At 43.0% G+C, this 21,379-nt stretch overlaps 1 protein-coding gene across 16 annotated transcripts in view; it reads right to left on the bottom strand.

The window, feature by feature from the left end:
* Nucleotides 1-6,871: 6,871 nt before the first annotated feature.
* Bmpr1b (bone morphogenetic protein receptor type 1B) overlaps nt 6,872-21,379 on the bottom strand; it is a 393,795-nt gene continuing 379,287 nt past the window's right edge. For 13 of the 16 annotated variants that reach the window (XM_010639607.2, XM_010639605.2, XM_033757798.1 and 10 more), the window contains 3 exons: nt 17,240-17,415; nt 12,103-12,260; nt 6,872-10,636 (listed from right to left, as the gene is read on the bottom strand). In XM_010639607.2, the coding sequence (XP_010637909.1) occupies nt 10,511-10,636; nt 12,103-12,260; nt 17,240-17,415 (460 nt within the window). In that variant the 3' untranslated portion in view covers nt 6,872-10,510. Of the gene's footprint in view, nt 10,637-11,375; nt 11,796-12,102; nt 12,261-17,239; nt 17,416-21,379 lie in introns of those variants that run through there. The other 3 variants (XM_010639615.2, XM_033757797.1, XM_033757800.1) reach the window with 2 other exon arrangements.

The raw sequence follows: 21,379 nt of genomic DNA, 5'->3' as shown, positions 1-21,379 counted from the left end.
GAAATCAAGAACTGGAAATCTGAACCGGGTGTTCAAGGAAACTTCAGTGCTAAAATTGAGCAAAAATTGAGCTGTCCCAAGATGAACCGATTCCAGAATTTTTACTAAAAGCTTTGATTAAAGATAATCCAACACAAAAATACTGAGCGTAACAGGTATTGAAGCTACCGAGGGCTGTAAGAATTCACTTCAGATGCTTGGTGTTTGGTTCCGCCTCCCACCACTAGAAAGGGGAAGAGTGATTGATCCCTCCGGGGGAAGCATCTATCACAAAATGGTTACTTTCCTATCAAGTGGATGACAACGTCCATACATACAGGACCCTGTATGTCAAAAATTTTCACTAAGAATTCTGCTTTCCTTCTCCTTTTGAGGAAAGTAATAGCTGTTAGATTGCTCTCCAACTTAGAAGGTTCAAACACAACAGTTCATTTCACAGGAGCCATTCCATCATTCTGCCTGCCACTTCCTGTTTCCACACAGCTGTGAGCAGAGCCCTGCATCCCTCCTGCGGATGGGAGAAACTATCATTTGTGCATGGTGCCATCTAGTGGTATACAGCACACCCTACCCCGTGTTTAGCTCCTAAATCACTAAAAGTTCATTGACAAAGAGAGTGAATAACCTACCTGTAAGCAGGGTCTTTATGACAAATAGATAAATGTTTGCTTTGACTTTGTAATAGCCGTCTCATACTTTTTCAATGAAGTCACACATCTCAAAACTTGTCATTATAGGCCTAATACATCATCAACTCATTTATACCTGTCCTAAGTTGCTTCTTTGTAATAGAAACATAAAACTCATGTCTTGAAAAGTTGTCATTTCAACATTTGTGATTTCATTGGACTTTGTATATCTTTTAATTACTTTTCTTTCTGTTCCCGGCTGTTTACCTTTGGAAATGTAGGAAGGATCTGCTTAGAAAGAAGTAAAGCTTATGGATGCAAATGGCAATACTGTGTCTAAGGAAGTGAAAATGGTGGTTGTTGATGAAAGAGCAGCAGCTTCTTCTCAATTTGTGAATCTAAAGGCAAAGGCTTCATCCTGTTTTCATTTTATTCTCACACTAATTCACGTTTCCTTCGTGGTCAGAAGGAATAAAGTTGGATTCAGAATCGCTAACTGGGCACCTGATGGTGACATGTGTGACACCAAAGATCTCATAGCCAGCAGCCTTTCACCAACATACTCCCCCACACACACTCACCTCGTGACACCAACTGAGTGACCTCAGTCCTCACGTGAGCAGTGCTAGCTCTTCAGGGGCAGGACACTGTTGGGGTGAGGTGTCCAATGTTACAGTGCATCACAATCAGCCATTCTATAAAAGAGCAGAGCCATCCTTAAGGGAAAAGTCATGGGCCCCAGTTCGGGGCACTCTGGAACACAGGTATTCAGGAATGGGTTTAAAAGATTTTTTCTCCTAGAAGGCATATTAAAAACAAACTTTCAGAGGTCGAACTCAGACTTTTCCAGTCTCCTGGGAAAAAGATGAGTCTTGTCTCAGGTGTCCTGTGCACCTGTCAGGGACACAGCAGCTGTGCTCTTGGACCACTTACACCTGTGCAACCCACACACAAAGGAGGGAGCCGGTAAAGCGGAGCGCTGTCTCTCCAGCATCCAAGGGTTCTCGCTTCTAGACACGTTGCTCCCTGGGGCCCTTGGATGTAAAACTGTACAAGGACCTGTAAGGGTATGTAAAAAAGGTAGAAAAGGTCTGTGTTCAGTCTGTAAGTTGAATGTGCATTTTAGTTTTGCTGAGCAGTTATTCTAGATGAGTCATTAGTTTTGTGTAGAGTCCCTAGTGCAAGGCCAGGGCAGAGAAAGAAAGAAGGGCCAGTGAAACACAGCTGGAACGAAATCAGGCACTAGCCATGTTCTCTGAGAAGCTCTGTAAGTCAGAATGTCACTGCTCAAAACAAGTTATTTGTAAAGATGATCATAGCCAATGAGCATTAGATTTTATAAATACAGTAAGATATTTTTATCAATTATCTCAAGGTAATAACATTTTTTTACCTTTCGAGTGCCTCGTAGGACCAACTATTATACTTTGTTTTTCTTTGTGTATTTTTATATTTTTAAATGTACTGAGCTAATGTTGACTGAAATCCTTAGAACTTTCCCTCTGTGCAATTAAATACTGTTTCTCTACCCTAAGAGATCTATTTGTATAATCTGTAGCTGTTACTGATCACTTTGAAAGATTTCCCTTGCATCTTTAATGATTTTTTAATGAAATAAGGAAGATGGAAAATAAATATATTGTAACCAATGTTAATTTAAGCTCATGTCCATGCAGACCAAGTAGATGAAGTCGTAAGTATTTCCAGGATTGTGATCTGAAAAAACTATTTTTGAAAGCTGGCCTATGGTCTTATATGTCACTGAGTGGATTTTCTCTACAGACTAACAGTGAACTTCCTGGTTCTCTCATCTTGGCAGCTATGCGGTTGCTCATGTTTTCAGAAATCTTCTGTCGAAGATCCATCTTCATGAGAGTTCATGGCTGCAGGACTCCCAGTGGGCATGGCTGCTCCCGGTCCTGACCCACAGTGGGACGGTAACGGGCTCGCTCAACCAAGTGTACTGTAGGCCTCGGGCCTGCTTCCTTGTTGCTAGAGAGGTGCCTACAGGCCAAACAGATGGGCTCTCCACGATGTGTGGACACACAGAGACAAGGTACAGGAAGCTAGGCCCAGTCCTCTGGAGACTCAGGCTCCTCTGTACTGGAGGAATCTGTCCAGAGGTCTTCTAGGTCCCAAGGTGGAAATCCCCATAGGATATGACAATAGTTGTGGCCCCAGCTGCCCACCAGTCATACTGCTGTACACAAGCTTTTCATCAGGCTATTTCAGATTTATGCTTAGGTACAATTAAAAGTTACAGGTCATACCCTTCAGGGGTCCCTTACAAAGAGCCTAAATCCTGTGTCATCCCTGAATTTCAAAGTCTTCTGGAGGAGGCACTATCTGCCCTGCTATGGAACCTGAAGTCCAGGGCTGGAAGGCCTGGGTTGCAGCTAGGAGCCTGCTCTGTATGCAGGTTTCACTGACTGCCGCTCTAAGCTCTTGGTCTTTGATCCTCAGCACCATGGTGAGGCAACATCCAAGAACCCTGGCTCAAGCTATGTTCGGCCTTTTTAAAGAAAGCATTAAAAAAAATCTACCACCAGTGGAAGATGCCTTTGCCCTTTCTCGTTTTTAAAGTCATTAACACCATCTGTAAATGTACTCTACAATAGCAGCTGTGTGGCCCTCTCTGCCTTGAAAGAGACACATGGCTGCAGTTAGAACCCGCTTCCCTCCTAGACTCACACGCCCATTGGCAGTGGTGCCCTCGCCCCCCAGCCCAGTTGCAGGGAATTATCAGCACTGTGTGTGTCGGACGTCACAGTGTCATATGTGTTGCGTTTTAATGTTGAGCAGAAGCAAGTTGGTGACCTTCCACTTTGCTCTTTCTAAAGAAGACAACCAATGTTTGTCAGAGAAAAATCCCCAGCAGTCTGTATCGAAGAGCCTGGGTCATCCCTGTGCTGTCTTCTTTGGAACAGTTCATCTGCAGAAATGTCAGATGGAGGTTTTGTGCTTTGCCATTTTCCTTTACATAGACCGCCGCCACCTCCTTGGCTTCTTGCCTACAGAACACTTCTTTTGTTGTTGTGGAGTTCCCTCTTGCTGTATCTTCTATGCAATTCCTTTTCTAAGACTTCCTGGCGGAGGTGGTGTGCTTGCTGGGCATCCCGTCCGTCTGTCGCCTTGCTGTGTTGGAAGTGGGGGGTACCAGCTCTGGGTGTGCCTCTTTTCTCTCCCTGGCTGCCTCTCCCAATTTTTTCCTGCAGTCCCCTTGGTTTGTAAATTGCCTGCATTTATTGTGTCAGCCGACATGTACAAAATGTAACAAAGAATTTTTAAACAGGTAATAAATTATATTTATAAGCAACAGAGTATTGCCTCCCTTGTCTCTTCTGAACAGTCGTCCTTCATGGTAAGTGGTAGGACAGAAGTCCCCAAATTCTGTATGGATGGTAATCGGACTTCCCCCAGTGACAGGGTAAGGTTTTAGAATGGTGTTTTTGTAACACTGCTGCACAGTGAAATCACATGAGATTAAAAAACCCATGCATTGGCACAGTGCTTACCTAGTGTGCATGAGGCCTTGGGTTCAATCCCCAGCAGCACCAAATATAAAAGTACAAGTTATACCTGGTGTATAAACCAGAGATCCTGGTTTAAATGGTTTGAGTGAAGCCTAAGCATTGAGACTGTAAAGGTCCCCAGTACTCTGAGGGAGCAGGGAAGATGGGCACCAGTGGCCTCGGACATCTGCACTGACATCTTCCCGGGGTCTTGAAATGACATCAGGTCCCCCCTCCCCTTGGAGGTCCAATTTTAAGTAACGTTTGCAAACACCTTCTCTGGCAGGTAGGAAATCATGGGTGAGGCCCATGACCCAGCCCAGAGCTGTAGAGAATACCAGCAAACGTGCTCAGCATGGTTCACGACCCGTCACTGCCTTGTGAACGAGCAGAGGGCTCCAGGTGAGGAGGAAAGCAGCAGCTAAGCTAAGCAGCACTCTGTGGGAGAGAACATCTTTCTGTGTCCTCGGGTGGACTGCTGCGGCCTCCACCGCTCCTCTAGACTCTGCTGGCTGGAGTGTAAGGGACCGCACCAGTGTTAAGGGAAGGTCCCATTCTGGGGCTGCAGGACAGTGCCTCAAAACAGATCCAGTGCTTGGATCACCAACTCCAATGTTTATTCAGAGCAAGCGAAGTAATGAAAATATGTAAATGCAGGGGCTGGGGATTAGCTCAGTGGTGCCACTGCCTGCCTTACAAGTGCAAGGTCCTGCGTTCGATCCCTGGTACCAAAAAAAGAAAATAAGTAAATGTGAATCTGGATAGAATCAGGGGTAGGCCTGTGGCTGAGAGAATGAAAATTCCATTAAAAGGGAAACAAAACCTGTACAGCACAAAGAACACATATGGTAACACGGATTCAACCTGTGACCAGCCCGGTGGCCTGTCATTTGGGGCTTCAGTAGTTGGGATGCCTGTTGATACACCGCCACTCCTAGGAGAGCATGCAAGTGTTTCCAGAGTCAGGTCAGGAAGAGCCCGTCTCCAAGCCGAGTCACAGAGAGCTGAGAAGAAGCCTTTCTCTGCATCCATCCATCCGTCCCTGCCAGCACAGGGATACAGCCTCCTGCCAGAGTAGAATGTCTTACATTATAACACCCTCAATCCATCCTGAGTTTTGCTGTCCCCTGTGAATCTTGATTCTGACCTCATCACCTCTTCTGGTAACCACTAATATATCAGCTGAACTCATCCGGATTAGGTCCTTTGCCCTAGAACCTTCACAATCCTGCAGACCCTAGGGACAGTAAAACCAATGCCAGAAAGAAAAAAGTCATGTTTATGAGCACTTCCCATGTGCTGGTGTGGGACTGCCACGTACTTCATGTAGTCATCTCATGCGTCCTTCATGAGAGCACTGCAGGGTGGAGATGGGTATTTTTATCCCAATGTACAGGTGAGAAGATTGCAGTTCAGAGATATTATACGTCTTCGGAATGGGGAAGGTGAAAGTGAAATGCATTCTCTTGGCTCACATGGCAGATCACATACAAGTCCTTTGGCCCCACAGTGGTGTCTACCATGTAAACCCTTCTGTGCTCCCAACACTCAGACAGTTCTGGGATTCCCAAAATTCCAGTAGGGTCAACTCAAAACCAAACCATGTACCTCCCCTTCAGAGTTCACAATCCATGAAAAACTGTCCTAACACCTTCCTTCCCCTCGTGCAATGGGCTTTCTCCTCCTCAGGACATCTCTGACACAAGAGCAACAGCCTCATCCTTACAGACCCCAAGCCCTGCACAGTGGAGATGATGGGGTACTTCTCATGCCCACCACGGCTGTGAGGTCATCACCACATGATACAGCCCCGCTCACTGAACATCGCACCACCGAGCCCGCCTCTGTTCTCTATGCCCTGTGATGCCCATTCTTCATGGCCCCTTGCAGAACAGACCTCACAGTCTCCCCTACAAGCCTGGCCTTTGGGTCCCGTAGGTCACCAAGGATCCTGCCTACTCATTTAAATGCACCCCGTCCCGTGATCACACCCCCAACCTGTCCTTGGCCTTGCTGTCCCCTGTGAGTCTTGATGCTGACCTCAGCAACTTCATCAGGATCCCGGCTTGGACCTAGTTTCTTCCAGTCTGCAGCTGCCTCTTTGCTTCATCTCCTGCCCTGCTGCACCTGTATCACACAGCACTTTGCTCCTGATCATGCTTCCATTCAACGATGTTTTGCCACCTACGCCTGATAAACCCCAACCCCGAATTCATCCACTCATCATGCCCACATCTGGGTTGCTGGCAGAAAGAGCACCATACATTTGTAAGAACTGCCTGCAGCAGCAGTTGAGTGCTTGGTACCAGGATAATCATGTTCAGAATATAGTATTGTGTTCGATATTAACATTTCTTCAACAGGAAGAAACCGCCTCAGCTCAGAAGAGCCCGGTGGCACAGAAGCATGGGACCGAGAGCCTGGATCCTCACACCGGCTGCCCACGGTCCTCAGCACTGCCCCCAGCCAGCCACTGCTTCCCCAGTGAGCTCTCTCTGCTCACAATGACTGCCCTCCCTCTCCTCTTACTCGCGGCAAGCGCCTGTGCTTCCTAATGCCACAGAAGACAGAGCAGGCAGACCATTTCTCCTGCCCTCCTGCCACAGACGCTCACACACCGACCTGCATCATTGCTTCGCTGCCTCCTCCCGCCTGTCACAACGGCAGGTTTTCAGAGACAAAAAGAAAAGGCACAAACAGAAGCCAGCATTCACATTTTCTCTATGGGGAGAATGAGACCATTTTATTTAAGGGAATGTTAAAACAAAGCCATATACAATTTGTAACAAATACAACTGTTTGTTCCCTAGTCCTGAATAATTACAGTATATACAAATCCTGTAAGGCACTGGTTCCCCAAAAGAACATAAATGACTCTTCTTTTGACACAAACAACAAATCCCCTATATATTGCCAATTTTTCTTCAAAAAATATAACAACTTTTTATTCACTTTGTTTTACAAGAGGAATTATAACTGCTAAATTAAACTACTTTTGATGTCACTCCTTTCATTGCTACCGCTGAGTTTTCTGAGGAGGTAACTACCGAACACGTTCAAGTTTAAAAAAACTGTCCCTCCCTCTCTGCCTTGCCACCAACAGAGAAGAGCCAGGGCAGACTAGCAATGCGAACCCTTAATGAATATGCATGAATCTGGAACATGGGATTTAGGCATTATTGAACATTTGCTATCCTTGACTACACACCAGTTCAAATGCGTCAGAGAATCCCCTGTAAATAAAATCTCAGCATGTTTTCTAAGAAGCTTTCTATTTGAAAAATACCAAAGCAAAAAATAAAACAACCAAACAGTCACTGGTGACTTTCAAGCAGCGCCTTCTGGGAGGTCTCAGGCCTGGCTCCTCCCACAGCGTCGCTCCCAGCACTGCACTCCCTACTAACAATCTACACGCTTTCATAAATAAATATGTTTCCTTCAATACTTCATTCTCCACAATATCTCACCCTCTAATCCACACACTGAAGTTGTGCCAGACTCCAGACTAAGCACAGTATTTATATATACATCTATATTTATATAATATATACACACGTATGTGAGCTACAAACCTGAATGTCTGAGCATATGAGGTCTATCTAACAACTGATAACACAGGATTCCCTTAGGTGAGAGGAGTTAGAAGGAAGTTAATAGTCTGAAAGTAAGCAATCGACTATTTTACTTATTTCCAGGTTCTCATTTATTCATCTAAAGATGAAACAAAATAGTGACAAAATAAAATTCACCACTGAGCCGCTGGACATTTAAAAATAGTAAAAGATTATTGGGAAGTGAGTAGGTAGTCTTTTAAGAATACTTCATTATTACCTAAGTAAAGCAGATTTTGGTAAGACGCAGAGAAAAATTCTATTCAAAATAAAATTCTTGTCTCATGGAAAGACTATATAGTACTGAAGTGGGACTTACTAGGTATTTCGGGAATGATTTTTAAATTCTCATAGTGAAGTAAAGCAAATTGGGGATTAGAAGGTTAGCTACTGATTTTCCCCAAAGCAACTAAATGAGTAATGTAGAAGAAATTTATTATTTTAATTCTTCCTTCTTTACTGGAACCCTAAAAATCTAGTTATTTTTAAGTCATCACCTCCCTTCAAAATACTCTGATTTGAAGTAGTTCGTGTTTACCAAAGAGTAGACACCAATATATCTGAAAGATAAGCCCAATCTCAAATCACAGAAAATGTGAGAAATACCAACATGTGCCCATTTAACCATTTGGCTGTGTTAACCATTCACCCACTTGTTGGCAGATGACCGGATTAGAGGCACTGAAGTTCCTCCACAAATGTCAGGGGATTCTCAGACTTCTAACTACATATTCCACCTAAACTGTCACAAAGAATATAAACCCATGCACGCATGAGAAACTTTTCCATTGCTACCGAGGCTAGCTGAACACCAGTAAGAGCAGTGCTCTGACTACAGGTGTATCCGTACTGCAAGTCTATTCATAACCAGCTGTCCTCACTCTCAAAACTAATTTCTTTTCGATTCAAAATTCCTTTTCAGTAAAAAACAAAACAAAAACAAAAACAAAACAAAATACAGCCATGAAGCCCTGGGAAGTCAATGTGCTTCTCGCTCTGATTCTTCCAAGATGTGAGCACAGCTCACACTCACTGCTGCAGAGTGTCTTCCGGACATCAGGACACCAGCTGCAAGCCTGTGTCAGGGGCAGGGGGACATCATCTCGTTTTTTCACAGCCCTCAGGGTCTCAGAATCGCTCCATCCTGCAGTCACCGGGTTTGGGGTGTGTTAGAAAACACTGCCCCCTGGAGTATTCTGGAAGGAATTATCCTTTCCAAAGGCCAGTGGGGAAGCACTTTCAAGTTCCTTATTAAGCACCGAAGAATTCCTAACAAGAAGAACCACAGTAAGGAAATGAAATGGATAAAATCGAGAGAGATGTGTATGGCTTTAAACTTTATCATATACCCACTGCTAAGAAATGTTGGAGCTGTCCATGATTTTACTCACGGTACTCAGAAGTTAAAACTCTGGCAGTAAAGAGATGTTTTGCCTAAGTGCCACAGAGAAGGGAAAACAAATAAATAGTGAATAGAACAGGATGAGTCGCCATTCCTAAAGTATAAAATAATCACTTCAGATGTCCACAGTCCATCTCTATCTATTATAGAATAGTAAGTCACAGCAGCCATAGTATTTCATGGCCTCCACTGCTCGCCCTTGTTATTCTATCTGCAGGTTATATTTGTCTATTTTAAATTAAAATTCAGTGAAATTAACCTGACAAATACTTTCCTCTATCCTTTCACTCAGATACTTAAAAAAAAAAAAAAAGACCGACAATAACAAGCCATCCTTATCTATACAAGGTACGGTGTGCATACTTCCCCCCTTGTGCTTCCAAAAATGGCTCCTGTGCAGATGTAAGAAATAAATCGGCTGCCTTTGCCCTCAGCCCCCTCCTTTACCTCACTGACATGCTCCTCGAGATCCACAAGCACAGGTCAGGGCTATTCTAAAGCACTGTGCCTCTTACACGATTCATGGCAATTTTATTTAATGTTTGTCTTCTGATTTGAGATATCAAAGACAAGGACAGGTCAGTTCTTTGCACATAAAAAACAGCCTTTGCTTGTCTTTCATGAAAACGAAGGGATTTTACCATGAAAGGCTGCCTAAGACGACCAGAGACGTGACTCTGAGGAACACACATCCGCCCTGTGGGAGAGTCACACAACCTTGTCTCGGAGTTTTGTTGAAGCCACAAAGGCCGACTGCAGAAACTCTACAGAGTGGTCCCAGGCAGGCGGAGCACTCCCGGGTGTGTGCGCACTGCGCTGTGCGGCAGCCCCAGTACAGAGCCGGTCCAAGCGGTCTGAGAAGGCTGGGGGCTGGGGCCCAAGGTCACCTCCAGTCCTGTCCAACTTCACCGGCAGTCTCATGTTTGTCAGGTGTGACAGTAGTTTTACCAGTGGAGACACTGTTTTGATTTACCTTCCAACACAGTCTCTGGGAAGAAATTTAGTTGTAATTCTTTAAACTATAATACTATAAACCTTAAAACATCTACAATATTTGTTTCATTTTGGCAAAATTAAAGCATCTTTTTTAAAAAACCGGCAATTCCAAAATACAGGGCTTTCCCAGAAAGCAACATGCATGGTATCTCGAACAGGTTACCCAGCATGTCCCTCCTACAACAGACCTGGGAGTCTGCCCTGTGGGAGCTCCTGGTTCTGCCCCAGCTGCGCCAGAAGCAAGGTGTGAGCTGTGAGCAGTCAGGGCCAGCACCGAAGACGCTGCAACTTCCCATCGTGCGCTCTGCCACGCAGCGAGGACCCCTCGGCCCTCGGTGGAAAGGCTTCCTCTCCTCTCGATCAGAGCTTAATGTCCTGGGACTCTGACATCTTGGCGAGTGTTTTCTTCACGCGAAGAGCCGTCAGCCTGGACGCAGGATTGTGGGCCCAGCACTCTGTCATGAGCTTCCCCATCTGCCTGAGGCACTGCGAAGGGGAAGGGACATTGGCGCAATGTCAGAGACACGCAACACCCAGAAGGTGGTACCATTATCTGGCTTGTAGTTTGGGGCTCATAACGTCTACATGTTTCCTAATGGTACATGTCAAAACGAATTCCAAAAAAATTCTTTCTCGTGCAAAACAATGACTCAGATTTTCATGTCTTCTTTTTGACAGAAGAAAGCAGGTGGTTTTGCGGATTACCGAACTGTCTTGGAAAGCAGTATTAAGCAAATATGAAAATACTCACGGAATCTGTATTCTACTCTGTGCTCTCAGATTGTTCCTAACACTTGTGAAGTTTAAATATTTTATCTAATTCTATACTATTCAAACAAACACGGTTATTTCTAAATCATAGCTGTCTGCTACAATATTAAAATCACACTGTACCACTTAAGAAGATAAATGGCCTGCATAGCGCACCGCCAAAACTTTCTCCTGTGGTTTATCAATTACTGATCTTGTTGGAGCACAATTTCACTTCATTAAGGATCCCCACTGAAGAGATTCCAAGTAGCACAGACACCCATAACCATCTTCAAAATACTGTAACTCCAGCATCTCCTAATGCTTCCTGCACAGCTCATTGGAAACATCTATATTATTTACCATTTCAGTAATGGGACATGAAAGCCAATGAACCCAAGGTTACTTTAGATGAATTTTACATGGAATAATGAGCTTGTAAGTAGTGAATCGTGTTCTGCCCATTTGTCTGCAGTGGGTTTGGTGCATGCTCGAAAAGAGTATTTTTTTTCTCTTGCTGGGTATGCTCCAGGCTCCTCTGGAATGTTCCAGCCTTGTGGAGAACTCCAGGCCTTGGGTGAGCATGGAGGTATGGTGGTGGAGGGAGAGGTGTGAGGGAAGACCAAGCAGGGAGGGTGCGGCTGCCCAGCTCACTTTCTCCTTCCGGGCAGCTCCCTTGCTCCCTTTCTACCCACTTGGGCTTCACTGCCAAATACTCAGATCTGAGATGAATACAGTTTTGCCTCCGTCATATCCCTCTGCCCCCATTACAAAGACAAGCAACACGGGCAGCTCAACCAGGCTGACCTACATTGCTTAACTTCATGGGAAACTCAATTCTTCACTGCCTGGCTTTTCCTCTCTTCAAGATGGCACAAAGTGGTATCCGAGTTTGCTATGGGAAAAACGAGGATGGTTTGAAAACACAGAAGAAGAAGTAATAGCTCTTATGCAAATGTCAAGACTTCCTAGGCACGGGAAACAGTGTTATCAGTTATACAGGCTCAAGGTTACCTAGCAGAAGAAAGGAAAAGATGATCTGACACCCTGCACATAGTTCCATACAAATTACTAAATAAGGTAACATTATCATCACCACCGAAACAAAGAAAAATTTCAATAATGAATGCCTTGAATTCTGGCAAAGGAGGAAAAGCTGGTGTAGAAGTTAGCGGGAGCCCCGGGTTACCCTGAGGCCTTACCTCATCGCTGCTCCACCGGTTGGGGAATGAGGGCCGCAGCTTCTTGAGGCACACGATCTCCCTCATGTCCTCATAGGAGGGGTCGCTGGGCACCAGGTCGTGGTAGGGAAGCTGGTACTCTTCCACGATACCTGAAAATGTGTGGTCGGAATTATCTCCTGTGAAGGGGGAAGCAGCCTAGCTCAAAAACTGTCATCAAAAGAAACCACCGTCGATACTAAAGACAAGTTCATGCCAACAAACAACAAAGTGAACCTTGAAAACATTTATCCAAATGGTGCTTGATCTAATTAAAAAAAAAAAAGAGAGTAGAAAAGTTAATGCAAACTATCATCAGAGGTCTCCAGGCCTTTCTTCTAGTTTCTAAATGCTAAGTAAAACAAGCAGCTCATTTATTTCTGATTTTATAAGGACCAAAATTTAAAACAGTCTCTATTAAATCTCAGTGCAGTTTTGGAAGATGATGCAGAATTAATATTGTTTGACACCCACTGTTCTATTACTGTGTTAGGAGACCACAAATCTCACTGTCAGGGTAGGAGGGAATCCTACTTGAACGAAATGTCAGCTTACACATTCTGCTGTATCATAAGGATGATTCTGGAAAACTATGTATATCCCAAAATACAGACCATGATTTTTTTCAGGTTTGAAGATTGTCTGATTTTTATTTTCTCCTCTATATATCTGATATTAAACTGTATTTCATTCCATCTTTTCTCACAGTTAATTTCTGATTTTTCCTCCTACATGTCACAAAAGCAGACAGACTGTGTTTTCAGCTTAATCTTATCCAATGAGTTCCTATGAATAACTCTGTCCCCAGCAGACAAGCCAATGCTGCTCTCTGGGCTGTATTTCTAGAGCACCCTTAGCTTCCTGTCTTAAATCAACTGTTATAGAAACGTTATTTTCACCTGAAAGCGATGAGACTGTCAAGTTGGCAGACTCCATCCCACAACATCAAATTCACTAGGGGCCAAATCTGAGGTCTGTGTTGTACCCCTTCTTGTAGACTCAAACCCACGTAGAATCATAAAGGACTAGGAAGTTCAAAAGTTTTCTTAGAACATTCCAGTTGATTATCACTTGTAGTCCCTATGGTGACCACAGAGCATAATAGCATATATTGTCCAGGTTTATCTTTACTTCCATCAGGTCCATTATTTTTCTACCTTTATTGAATTTATTGGTGTATTTTAGGTATTCAATACAGTTACATTCATCATTGGGATCTTGTACCTTAATAAGACATAACTTGGTTCTTATTTTTCCCCATCCCCAGACCTCTCTTCACCCCCTCGACCCTTTCCTGTTTACAAAGACATTGTTTCCATGTTTTTCCTTTTTACGTATTTTTTCTTTTCCCTTTTTCCCTTTCCCTTACCCCTCCCACTTCAACACTTTTCAATCTTTTCTTTGATTTACACAATATCAATTATACATTTTAATCTTTACAGACACTTTGTTTTTCACACCAGAGAAATTCAGTATTTACACATGTACTTATTAATTTCACTTAAGAATATGGATTCAATGTGCATCCACTTAGCTAAAAATATCTCTAGTTTCTCATTCTTTATGGCTAATACTCTTGTTTTATTTAAAAAAAGAAAAACAAAAAAACACATCTTTAACCAGTCTCCAGTTGATGGGCAATTGGGCTCTTTCCAAGTTTTAGCTATTACAAACTGTGCCACTGTAAACATGGGTGAGAATATATCACTGTGGTATGATTCTTGTAATTCTCTTGGGAAGATATCCAGCAGATGAATAGCTGGGTCAAATGGGACTTCTAATCCTAGATGTTTGCAGTATCTCCATATTTATTTCCACAATGCTTGCACCAGTCTGCACTCCCACCAACAATGAAGAAGGGTTCCTTTCTCCCCACAACCCTGCCAACATTTGTTATTGTATGACTTCTTGATAGCAGCCATTCTTTGTGGGGTGAGGTGGAATCTGTGTTGCTTTCATCTGCATCTCTTGAATGATCACTGATGTCGAGCATTTTTTTCTGTGTTTATTTGCTGCTTTTACTTCTTTGTATGACAAATGTCTGTTCATTTCAGATGCCCATTTTTAAATCCGGTCTTCATATTTGGGGGGTCTGATTTTTTTGAGTTATAGTTCTAGATAGTAGACCTTTGTCTGAGGAACAGGTGGCAAAAATCTATTCCCACATTGTAGGTTGTCTCTTAGCTCTGCTTGTGATGTCTCTGGCAGTGCAGAAACTTTTTTAAAAAGATGAGATCCCAGTTGCTGACTCTATGTGCTAGTTCCCATGCTACTGAGGATTTGTTCATAAAGTCTTTTCCTATGCTAATATCTTCAAGAGTTCTACCTATCTTCCATTATTATCTTAACACACGATATAATGAAAACACAGGGCCTGACACACAGGAGCCCTTGCTTCGTTTCAGTTCTTCCTTCCTTTCCAACTCTCAAAACAATGGCCCTGGAACATCTCAAGGGCTTGGACCTCATCTATTTAATTCATCTCCTATTTTCCTCAGCAGCCAGTGTTGGTGGTATTAATGGGCTGATGGTTGGAGAGTGAGGCAGGATAAAACTACAACAGACATAGGCACAGCCAACCACATAAAATTATGAATTAATCAAATTTTGGCCTTAAATGATAGGCAGGCCTTACTCATTTCTCCTCATTATATGTTACAGCTTGTGTCTAGATGTCCCCCAAAGTCTCATGCAGTCGTGTGGAGGGAGTGCCTTTCAGAGGTGCCTGGATCTATCATGGATGATGCCAGGATCAAGGATGTGTAATTACTTAACCAGTCCATTGATTGATTTGGCACAGTTCTGGCTAGGATCAAGGGTGTGCGTGCTACACTCACCCTAGGGCGGGTAGCCTGCATGAGAAATAAGGACAGAAAAAGGGTTAGTGGGCTCTCACCGGCCCGTTCACAGTGACCATTTCTCCTCCACGCAGTGCCCTTCTGCCACGTCACCCCCTGGAGTCAGTCAACTAGGGACTGAAACCGCTACAAACTGTGAGCCAAATAAACCTTTCCTCCTTTAACTTTGGATGTCGGGTATTTTGTCTCAAAAACAAGAAAAGTAACTAAGACATCCTACAAACAAGTTACCAAAATTTCCATATAAGCTGTCATTTGACTCTGTGTTTGAAACTCCAAAGCATTCTCTTTTTCCCTTTCGAAGTTTGAAAGGCCTACATCTAGTTGTATCTCCTATATCCCAACATCCCTAAACTACAAAGACAAGCCTCCCAATATGCCAGTATCTTGATAAAGGAAAATGTTAAAGGATAGAAATCATGCCTCACCTGTCTGGAAAAACATTTTGAAAGTCTACTATATACCAAGTATGGAGTATGGTTTGGTGTGCTATGTGATATATTGCACTAAATTCTCACAGACACGTTTAAGAGGAAGCATGGCTATCTACAAGGAAACTTTCTTTAAGGGGTTAAATAGCTTGCTCCAAGCCAGCAGCTGAGGGCAGAACAGGGACTTTGTCTTCAAGCAGTGACACTGCTCATGTCCCCAAGGACCCTAGCCATGCAGGGGCCTGCTGTGGATATAAACCGAGCTTGTTCGTATGATTTCTCCTGCACTTAGCCCACAGGCTTTCCACTGCAAGGGTCTTGTGTGTGTACCTGTTTACTTCAGGTGTGCAGGGAAACATAACTAGAAAAGCACTCTCTACCTTTCAGGTCTATAAACCTAGCTTACTAAGAGTAAGCAGATTACTCAGATACAGACTCCTTTCCTCTTCACAAAGTATGAAGTCAAATAGGCAATAAGTCAATTCATATTTTGGTTGTTTTCCTCATCATTGTTACGATGGGAGAAAATTCAATACCTAGCTAGAAAAAACTTCCTGCATTAACTTCCATTTGGGTAAGTTTTCTCGCTTCAAAAAGAACGTGTTCCATTTCAAACTGCTTATAAGGATCTCCGAATTCCCAAGCTGATTAGAAGGTTCTGCATAATTGATGATGATCCTTCCACATCTATGACTATGAATGCTACCGACTGTCTCTTCTTCATATTTAAGTATAAATCTGTATATGTTATGACTCCACCAACCCAAATGAAAATTAATAACATGAATTACTAACATGGATAGAGTATAATTTATGTGCTAGGCAGTTTAATTCATCAAAGCCTACAACTGTCTGAGATACGTACAAATAACATACCCCATTCTGAGGAAAAATATCAAAACAAAGAAAAGTATCACAACTTGTCCAAGACATTGCAGATAATGAACAGCAGTACAAGGGTAATTCTCAGTACCTGTGACGTGCGCCCTGCACACTCACAAGCTGGGGCAAACTTGTGTTCCTGTAGAGTTAAAACTGGCTGTGAGGAGGAACAGCAGCAGCACCAAGCTGTTGTTTTTAATGAGCACAATAATAAATATGCAGGGTGTATTCTGTGCCTCATACAGAGAAGCCTGACATTCAGCTTCTTGCCTACAACAGCTGGAATTGTCTAGAAGGCCGATTATACAGGTTGTTCTGTCACGGTAGTACAAGCAATATTATTTTGGAATATTTAAGGATATCTTATTGATTATACTTGGTCTGACTAGGGAATCCTTACGCTTATAGAAAAGTTATGAGCAATAAAAATGTTTTGATGCTTTAATTTCCTTTCCATAAACACTGATGCTTCCAAAGTGTTTTATGAGGAAGTTTTACAGATAGTAAAGAAGTAGGAGAGGTAAGGAACAAGTGTGTTCACCCCACTTTTATGTCTCTAAGGCCATCTTTGCAGAGGAAATATCAAGAGAATGGGTGCAGGGTTGGAAGATGGGCTCGAAGGCATAAGCAGCAGCCAGAAAGGCCAGAAATGGACTTGGTGGAGCAACAGCGGAAGGAAGGGCAGGAGACAGAAATGCGACAGCACACACCAGCAGAGGGCGATCTTGACACCAGTAAAGTCAACAGTGTTTCTGGAAGATGTTCTTCAGGGATCGGAGGAAGGAATGTAGTGCGGATTACTGTAACATGTCAAATATCCTTTCCTGGAAGGATTATAACTGCATCAGCAGAAATAGGAAAATGAAAGAAACTGATTTTGCAGACAACATGAAGCCCTTGATTTCTGATGAGAAAGGAGGGATTTACAGTACCCGCACTGTCCCTTACCTCCTGAGACGCATCTCCTGGCAACCTCCCAGAGGATGAGCCCGAGGCTGTACACGTCAGCCATGATGTAGGACTGGAAGTGGTTTCTGTTCAGGCTCTCGTCCAGCACCTCCGGGGGCATGTAGCGCTTGGTGCCCACCCGCGTGTTGGGTGGGATGTCCACTTCGTTCGTGTCACTAGGGAGAGAGGCGCAGGGCACTGTTAGGGTCCAGGAGGACAGACAAGTGGCGTCTTGAAATGATCCTGCGGACAAGGCTTTGGGGGAAGTGGGAAACAGATCCTCTCAGGGACTAACAACATTTCCTCAGGTGAAAACCCTGCGAGAGCAAATCAGAATGAAGTTGTAATACACAGAATTTCATTATTACAGGATCAAATTCACACTCTAAATCTTTGCTATATATATCAAAGGTACCCTCCTCCCCTTTATATTTTTAGAGACAGATTTTTTTTTTCAGACATAGAAAGGAAACCTAGGGTATGGCAGGTAAGTGTTCTACCAGTTATGCTGCTGGCTCAAACTAGTATTTTTAAAGCCAGGTATTTTAAGGCTTTTATATCTACAAATAAGTAGAAAAAAAGGAAAGGACCAATAAAGTCTTGTAAATATTTTACTAGACAACAAGGGACATATAAAAATTCTATTATCAACAATGTTTTCATGACCCAAATGGCATTTGGTTTTGTAAAAAGGAGTAATGGCATGTAGTAATTCTTGCTTTCTGAAAACTTCACGATGTAGGTGATGTGTTATTACTTGGCAGGAGTTGGGAGAAGTCAAAAGACAGAGAGGCTGCAGACAGGCACAGAGCAGCTACCACTCTGGCCCAGTAAGCTTGGGTCCAGACTTCCGAGCCCATGCTTTCAGACTGCTGAGCTGCTAGGTTGACAACTGAGACTGATCCTTACTAAGCATTATATCACATCAGAAAGTAAAGGGACCAAGAAGAAACACAACCACCCCTACGTGGGACAGGTGACCAAATTATAAAACAGAAAAATAAGAAACATCATTATTAAGCAAAAGGTTACCGAAAAAGGCTACACCTTTGTACCTCATGAATCCCAAGAATGTTTTGTATTAGATTTTTAACTAGTACTTTTTCGGGGGAAAAACTGGGTTTAATCTTATTGTCTTATACTCTACTGAAACATAAAAGATGCAGTGTCATGTGGGAAAATTCAGGATGTGGCAGACGTTCCTCTTGCCTAGCTCAAGGTGGTTTACCCTTACTAAGACCTAAACGTAAAGCTTCAGTTTTAGAACATTTTAGAATTCACTTCCAGCTAAAATCCCTAACTACAACCATTTTGACAGACATATCATCAACATATTCAGTAGCACTCTGTGGTTTTCCAGGAGTAATGGACGGAGAGTGTATTTCTCTAAAATGAAAGCTAATGTGTAAATAAATTTAGAGCAGAAAACCAGTTCCTTCCACAACCACTCAAGCTCCACACTGAGATTCCTCCTCCCCACTTCCTCTACAACCCCTGTATTTTTCCTAGTGCCATTCAAATAATATCCTTCCTAGGAGTAGCTGGTATCTGAATGTAGATTTTCCACATTAGCATTTGAATAGATATGTATCTGTCTTCCTAGTTAATCCCTTTGAGTCCTGAGTATCTGTTCAAATCACTGGCTATGTCCCTAAAGAGTACACAGCCCTAATGGGTCTCCACTCAAGGTGCATCTTCCACATTGTGGGGAAACTAATCTACTTTAACTAAAAGTATTTACAGTATGCTTTGCAACTGATAATTCAAAATATAAAATATCTGTCATATAAAAACCATAAAATGAGATTATCAATATTTGTAAAGATAAATAGAATTTTGTTGAGAAAATTCGCGTCAGATGGCTTTTTGTGTAATGGCAAATGACTTTAGCACCAGCTTTAAATAGCAAACATGCTAATGACACGTGTAATTCATACCTGTCACTGTAACATGACAGATTCTCTTAAGACACACAGCTCTGCCCCCTTTTCCTTAGGTGTGTTTATACACAGGGGGCAATTAAATTACATTTCTTTCTTAGGTTTTCATATCATTCTACCTGTTCTCCATTTGACTAATACTAATACTATAACAGAGTAAAAAGGAGTCTGTGTTAATAGTCAAGGCCCAGAGTGGAAATCAAACTGATTTAACATTAGGGTATCAATAGTGAAGGAAAAAATAAGATAAAGTTGAGTCAAATAATGTCCTGTGTTTAAGAAGAGGGTAGAGTATAATAGAAGGAAGGGTTTAAGGAGAAAGAAGGAAGCAGGAGAGGCTAAGGTGCCCCAGCCTCTTCCAGCCCACTTGGTGGAGTGGAGGGAGGAGGAACCAGGCCAGCAAGAGAAGACGTATTCAGTACACAGGGCCGAGAGGCAGGGGAAAAACCCAGAGCCCTGGCAACTCTAGTCAGATTCTAAAATCATACACGAAAGATATACACGGGATACTGGTTACTTCTGGGAGAGACAAAAGAGAATAAAATAGGAAAAGAAATGCAACAGAGCTATTTTCAACATTTTTTCTTTAAAAAAGACCAGAAAAGGAGTAAATTGTTAATATTTGTTATTATATAGGTGTCTTCTTGAAATACTTTTCTGCATGTTTATAATATCATAAATACCCATTGTCATGTGTGTGTATGTGTGTGTGTGTGTATATGGGTAAAAAGAACCCAAAAGGATCAGGAACTAACAAATATATATTTTAAGTATTAACAGACAGGTTATAAGGCTATGCTCCTAAAGATCCAAAATGATCTATAAGCTCGACAAGAAAAGTTGAGCTTTGACCAAGGAGAGGGAGAGCATCCTGTCAGAAAAGTGGGTGCTGTGTTAAACACAGGGAAGCAGGGCCCTCTCCTTCCCATGACACAGGGTCAGAGACCCCCGCACAGAAGTCGTGACTGCAGAGGAGGGTTCAGAGAACACAGGAATGGACATTCTACCCAGCTATACTTTTACAATTAATATTCCCACTGTAAAAGAACAGCCCCAACAGGGCTTTTGTTCCTGTTAACGCAAGTACCAGTGAGATGCAGACTCAAGTAGGCTTGGGAGAAAATAAAAATAAAATCGGAACAACACAAGGGATGCCACGTAGCAAATTCCCCTCTAGGAGGGGAAGTCTTAGAATCAAACTTTAATAATAGATATTTTGTGATAAAAATTAGGGACAGTGGGGCTGGAACAGGATAAAATAGAAAATGTCTACAGTTTCTTGCGTAAGGAAAAAAATGCAGTAAGGTGAGGACAGGGATACAAGGCTCTCGGCTAGGAAAGAGTCAGGTTCCCGCTGCTGGCCTAAGACCAGGAGATGCTGAGACGGAAAGTAAACAGGAACAAAACCGGTGGCATGAATGTCAGGATTAAAACTCATGCAATACAACTCCCAGTAAAGATGCCCTTGGTGGTTGGGGGGGAGGGGAGTCAGCCACTACATTATGAAGAAAACATACAACATACATGAGAAATGCAAGGCCGATGTGGAGTCCCACACATGCTGTGAAGAACGCCCCACTCCATACTGTGCTAGGGAGGAATGGACGTTAATGTCTAATTGTGTCTGAATTTCAAATGCAGGACTGCTTTCACGCAGCCATACTTCCAAAGGCCCAGAAATCAAGACCAAAATCACTTGTTTGGCAGTGGCAACATAAAACACCCTCCTGGTAGAATAAGACAGCTACACTGAAGACCAAAGAGCCTTTGATACCACGCGGATATAGGATGATACTGAGCCGGAGCAAAAAGAAAGGAAGGGCAACCTCAAGACTCCAGGGTCCTTCTCCCTGGACAGGTGCCGGGCACACACACTGCCGAGAGGGAGCACGGCACTCCCACAGGAGAGGTCCCTCTTCACTTCCTTTAGGGCATCAGTACACAGTGACAGCAGCAGCTGAACGTTAATATGTTTATTATCTCAACTGCCCTCTGCCCAGTGAAATGCTCACCAGTGAGGAGTGATGTGGTTCTTTTCATGGCTCAATGTTACTATGCTTAAATCTCAAGAAATCTCAGGGCTTGTCAGAAACTGAACTTCCCAGCTAACAACTCTTTCATGGAAGGGGATTTGGCTGCAGTCTTTGTCTCTAATGAGCTTAGCTCTGTGACTTCGGCAAGTCATTTAGCCATGTCATTT

Source organism: Fukomys damarensis, unplaced genomic scaffold, assembly GCF_012274545.1.
Source record: "Fukomys damarensis isolate Sample0158 unplaced genomic scaffold, DMR_v1.0_HiC HiC_scaffold_32, whole genome shotgun sequence".
NCBI lineage: Eukaryota > Metazoa > Chordata > Mammalia > Rodentia > Bathyergidae > Fukomys > Fukomys damarensis.
The sequence above is the reverse complement of the archived record's forward strand: the minus strand, read 5'-3'. Positions and strand labels throughout refer to the sequence as shown.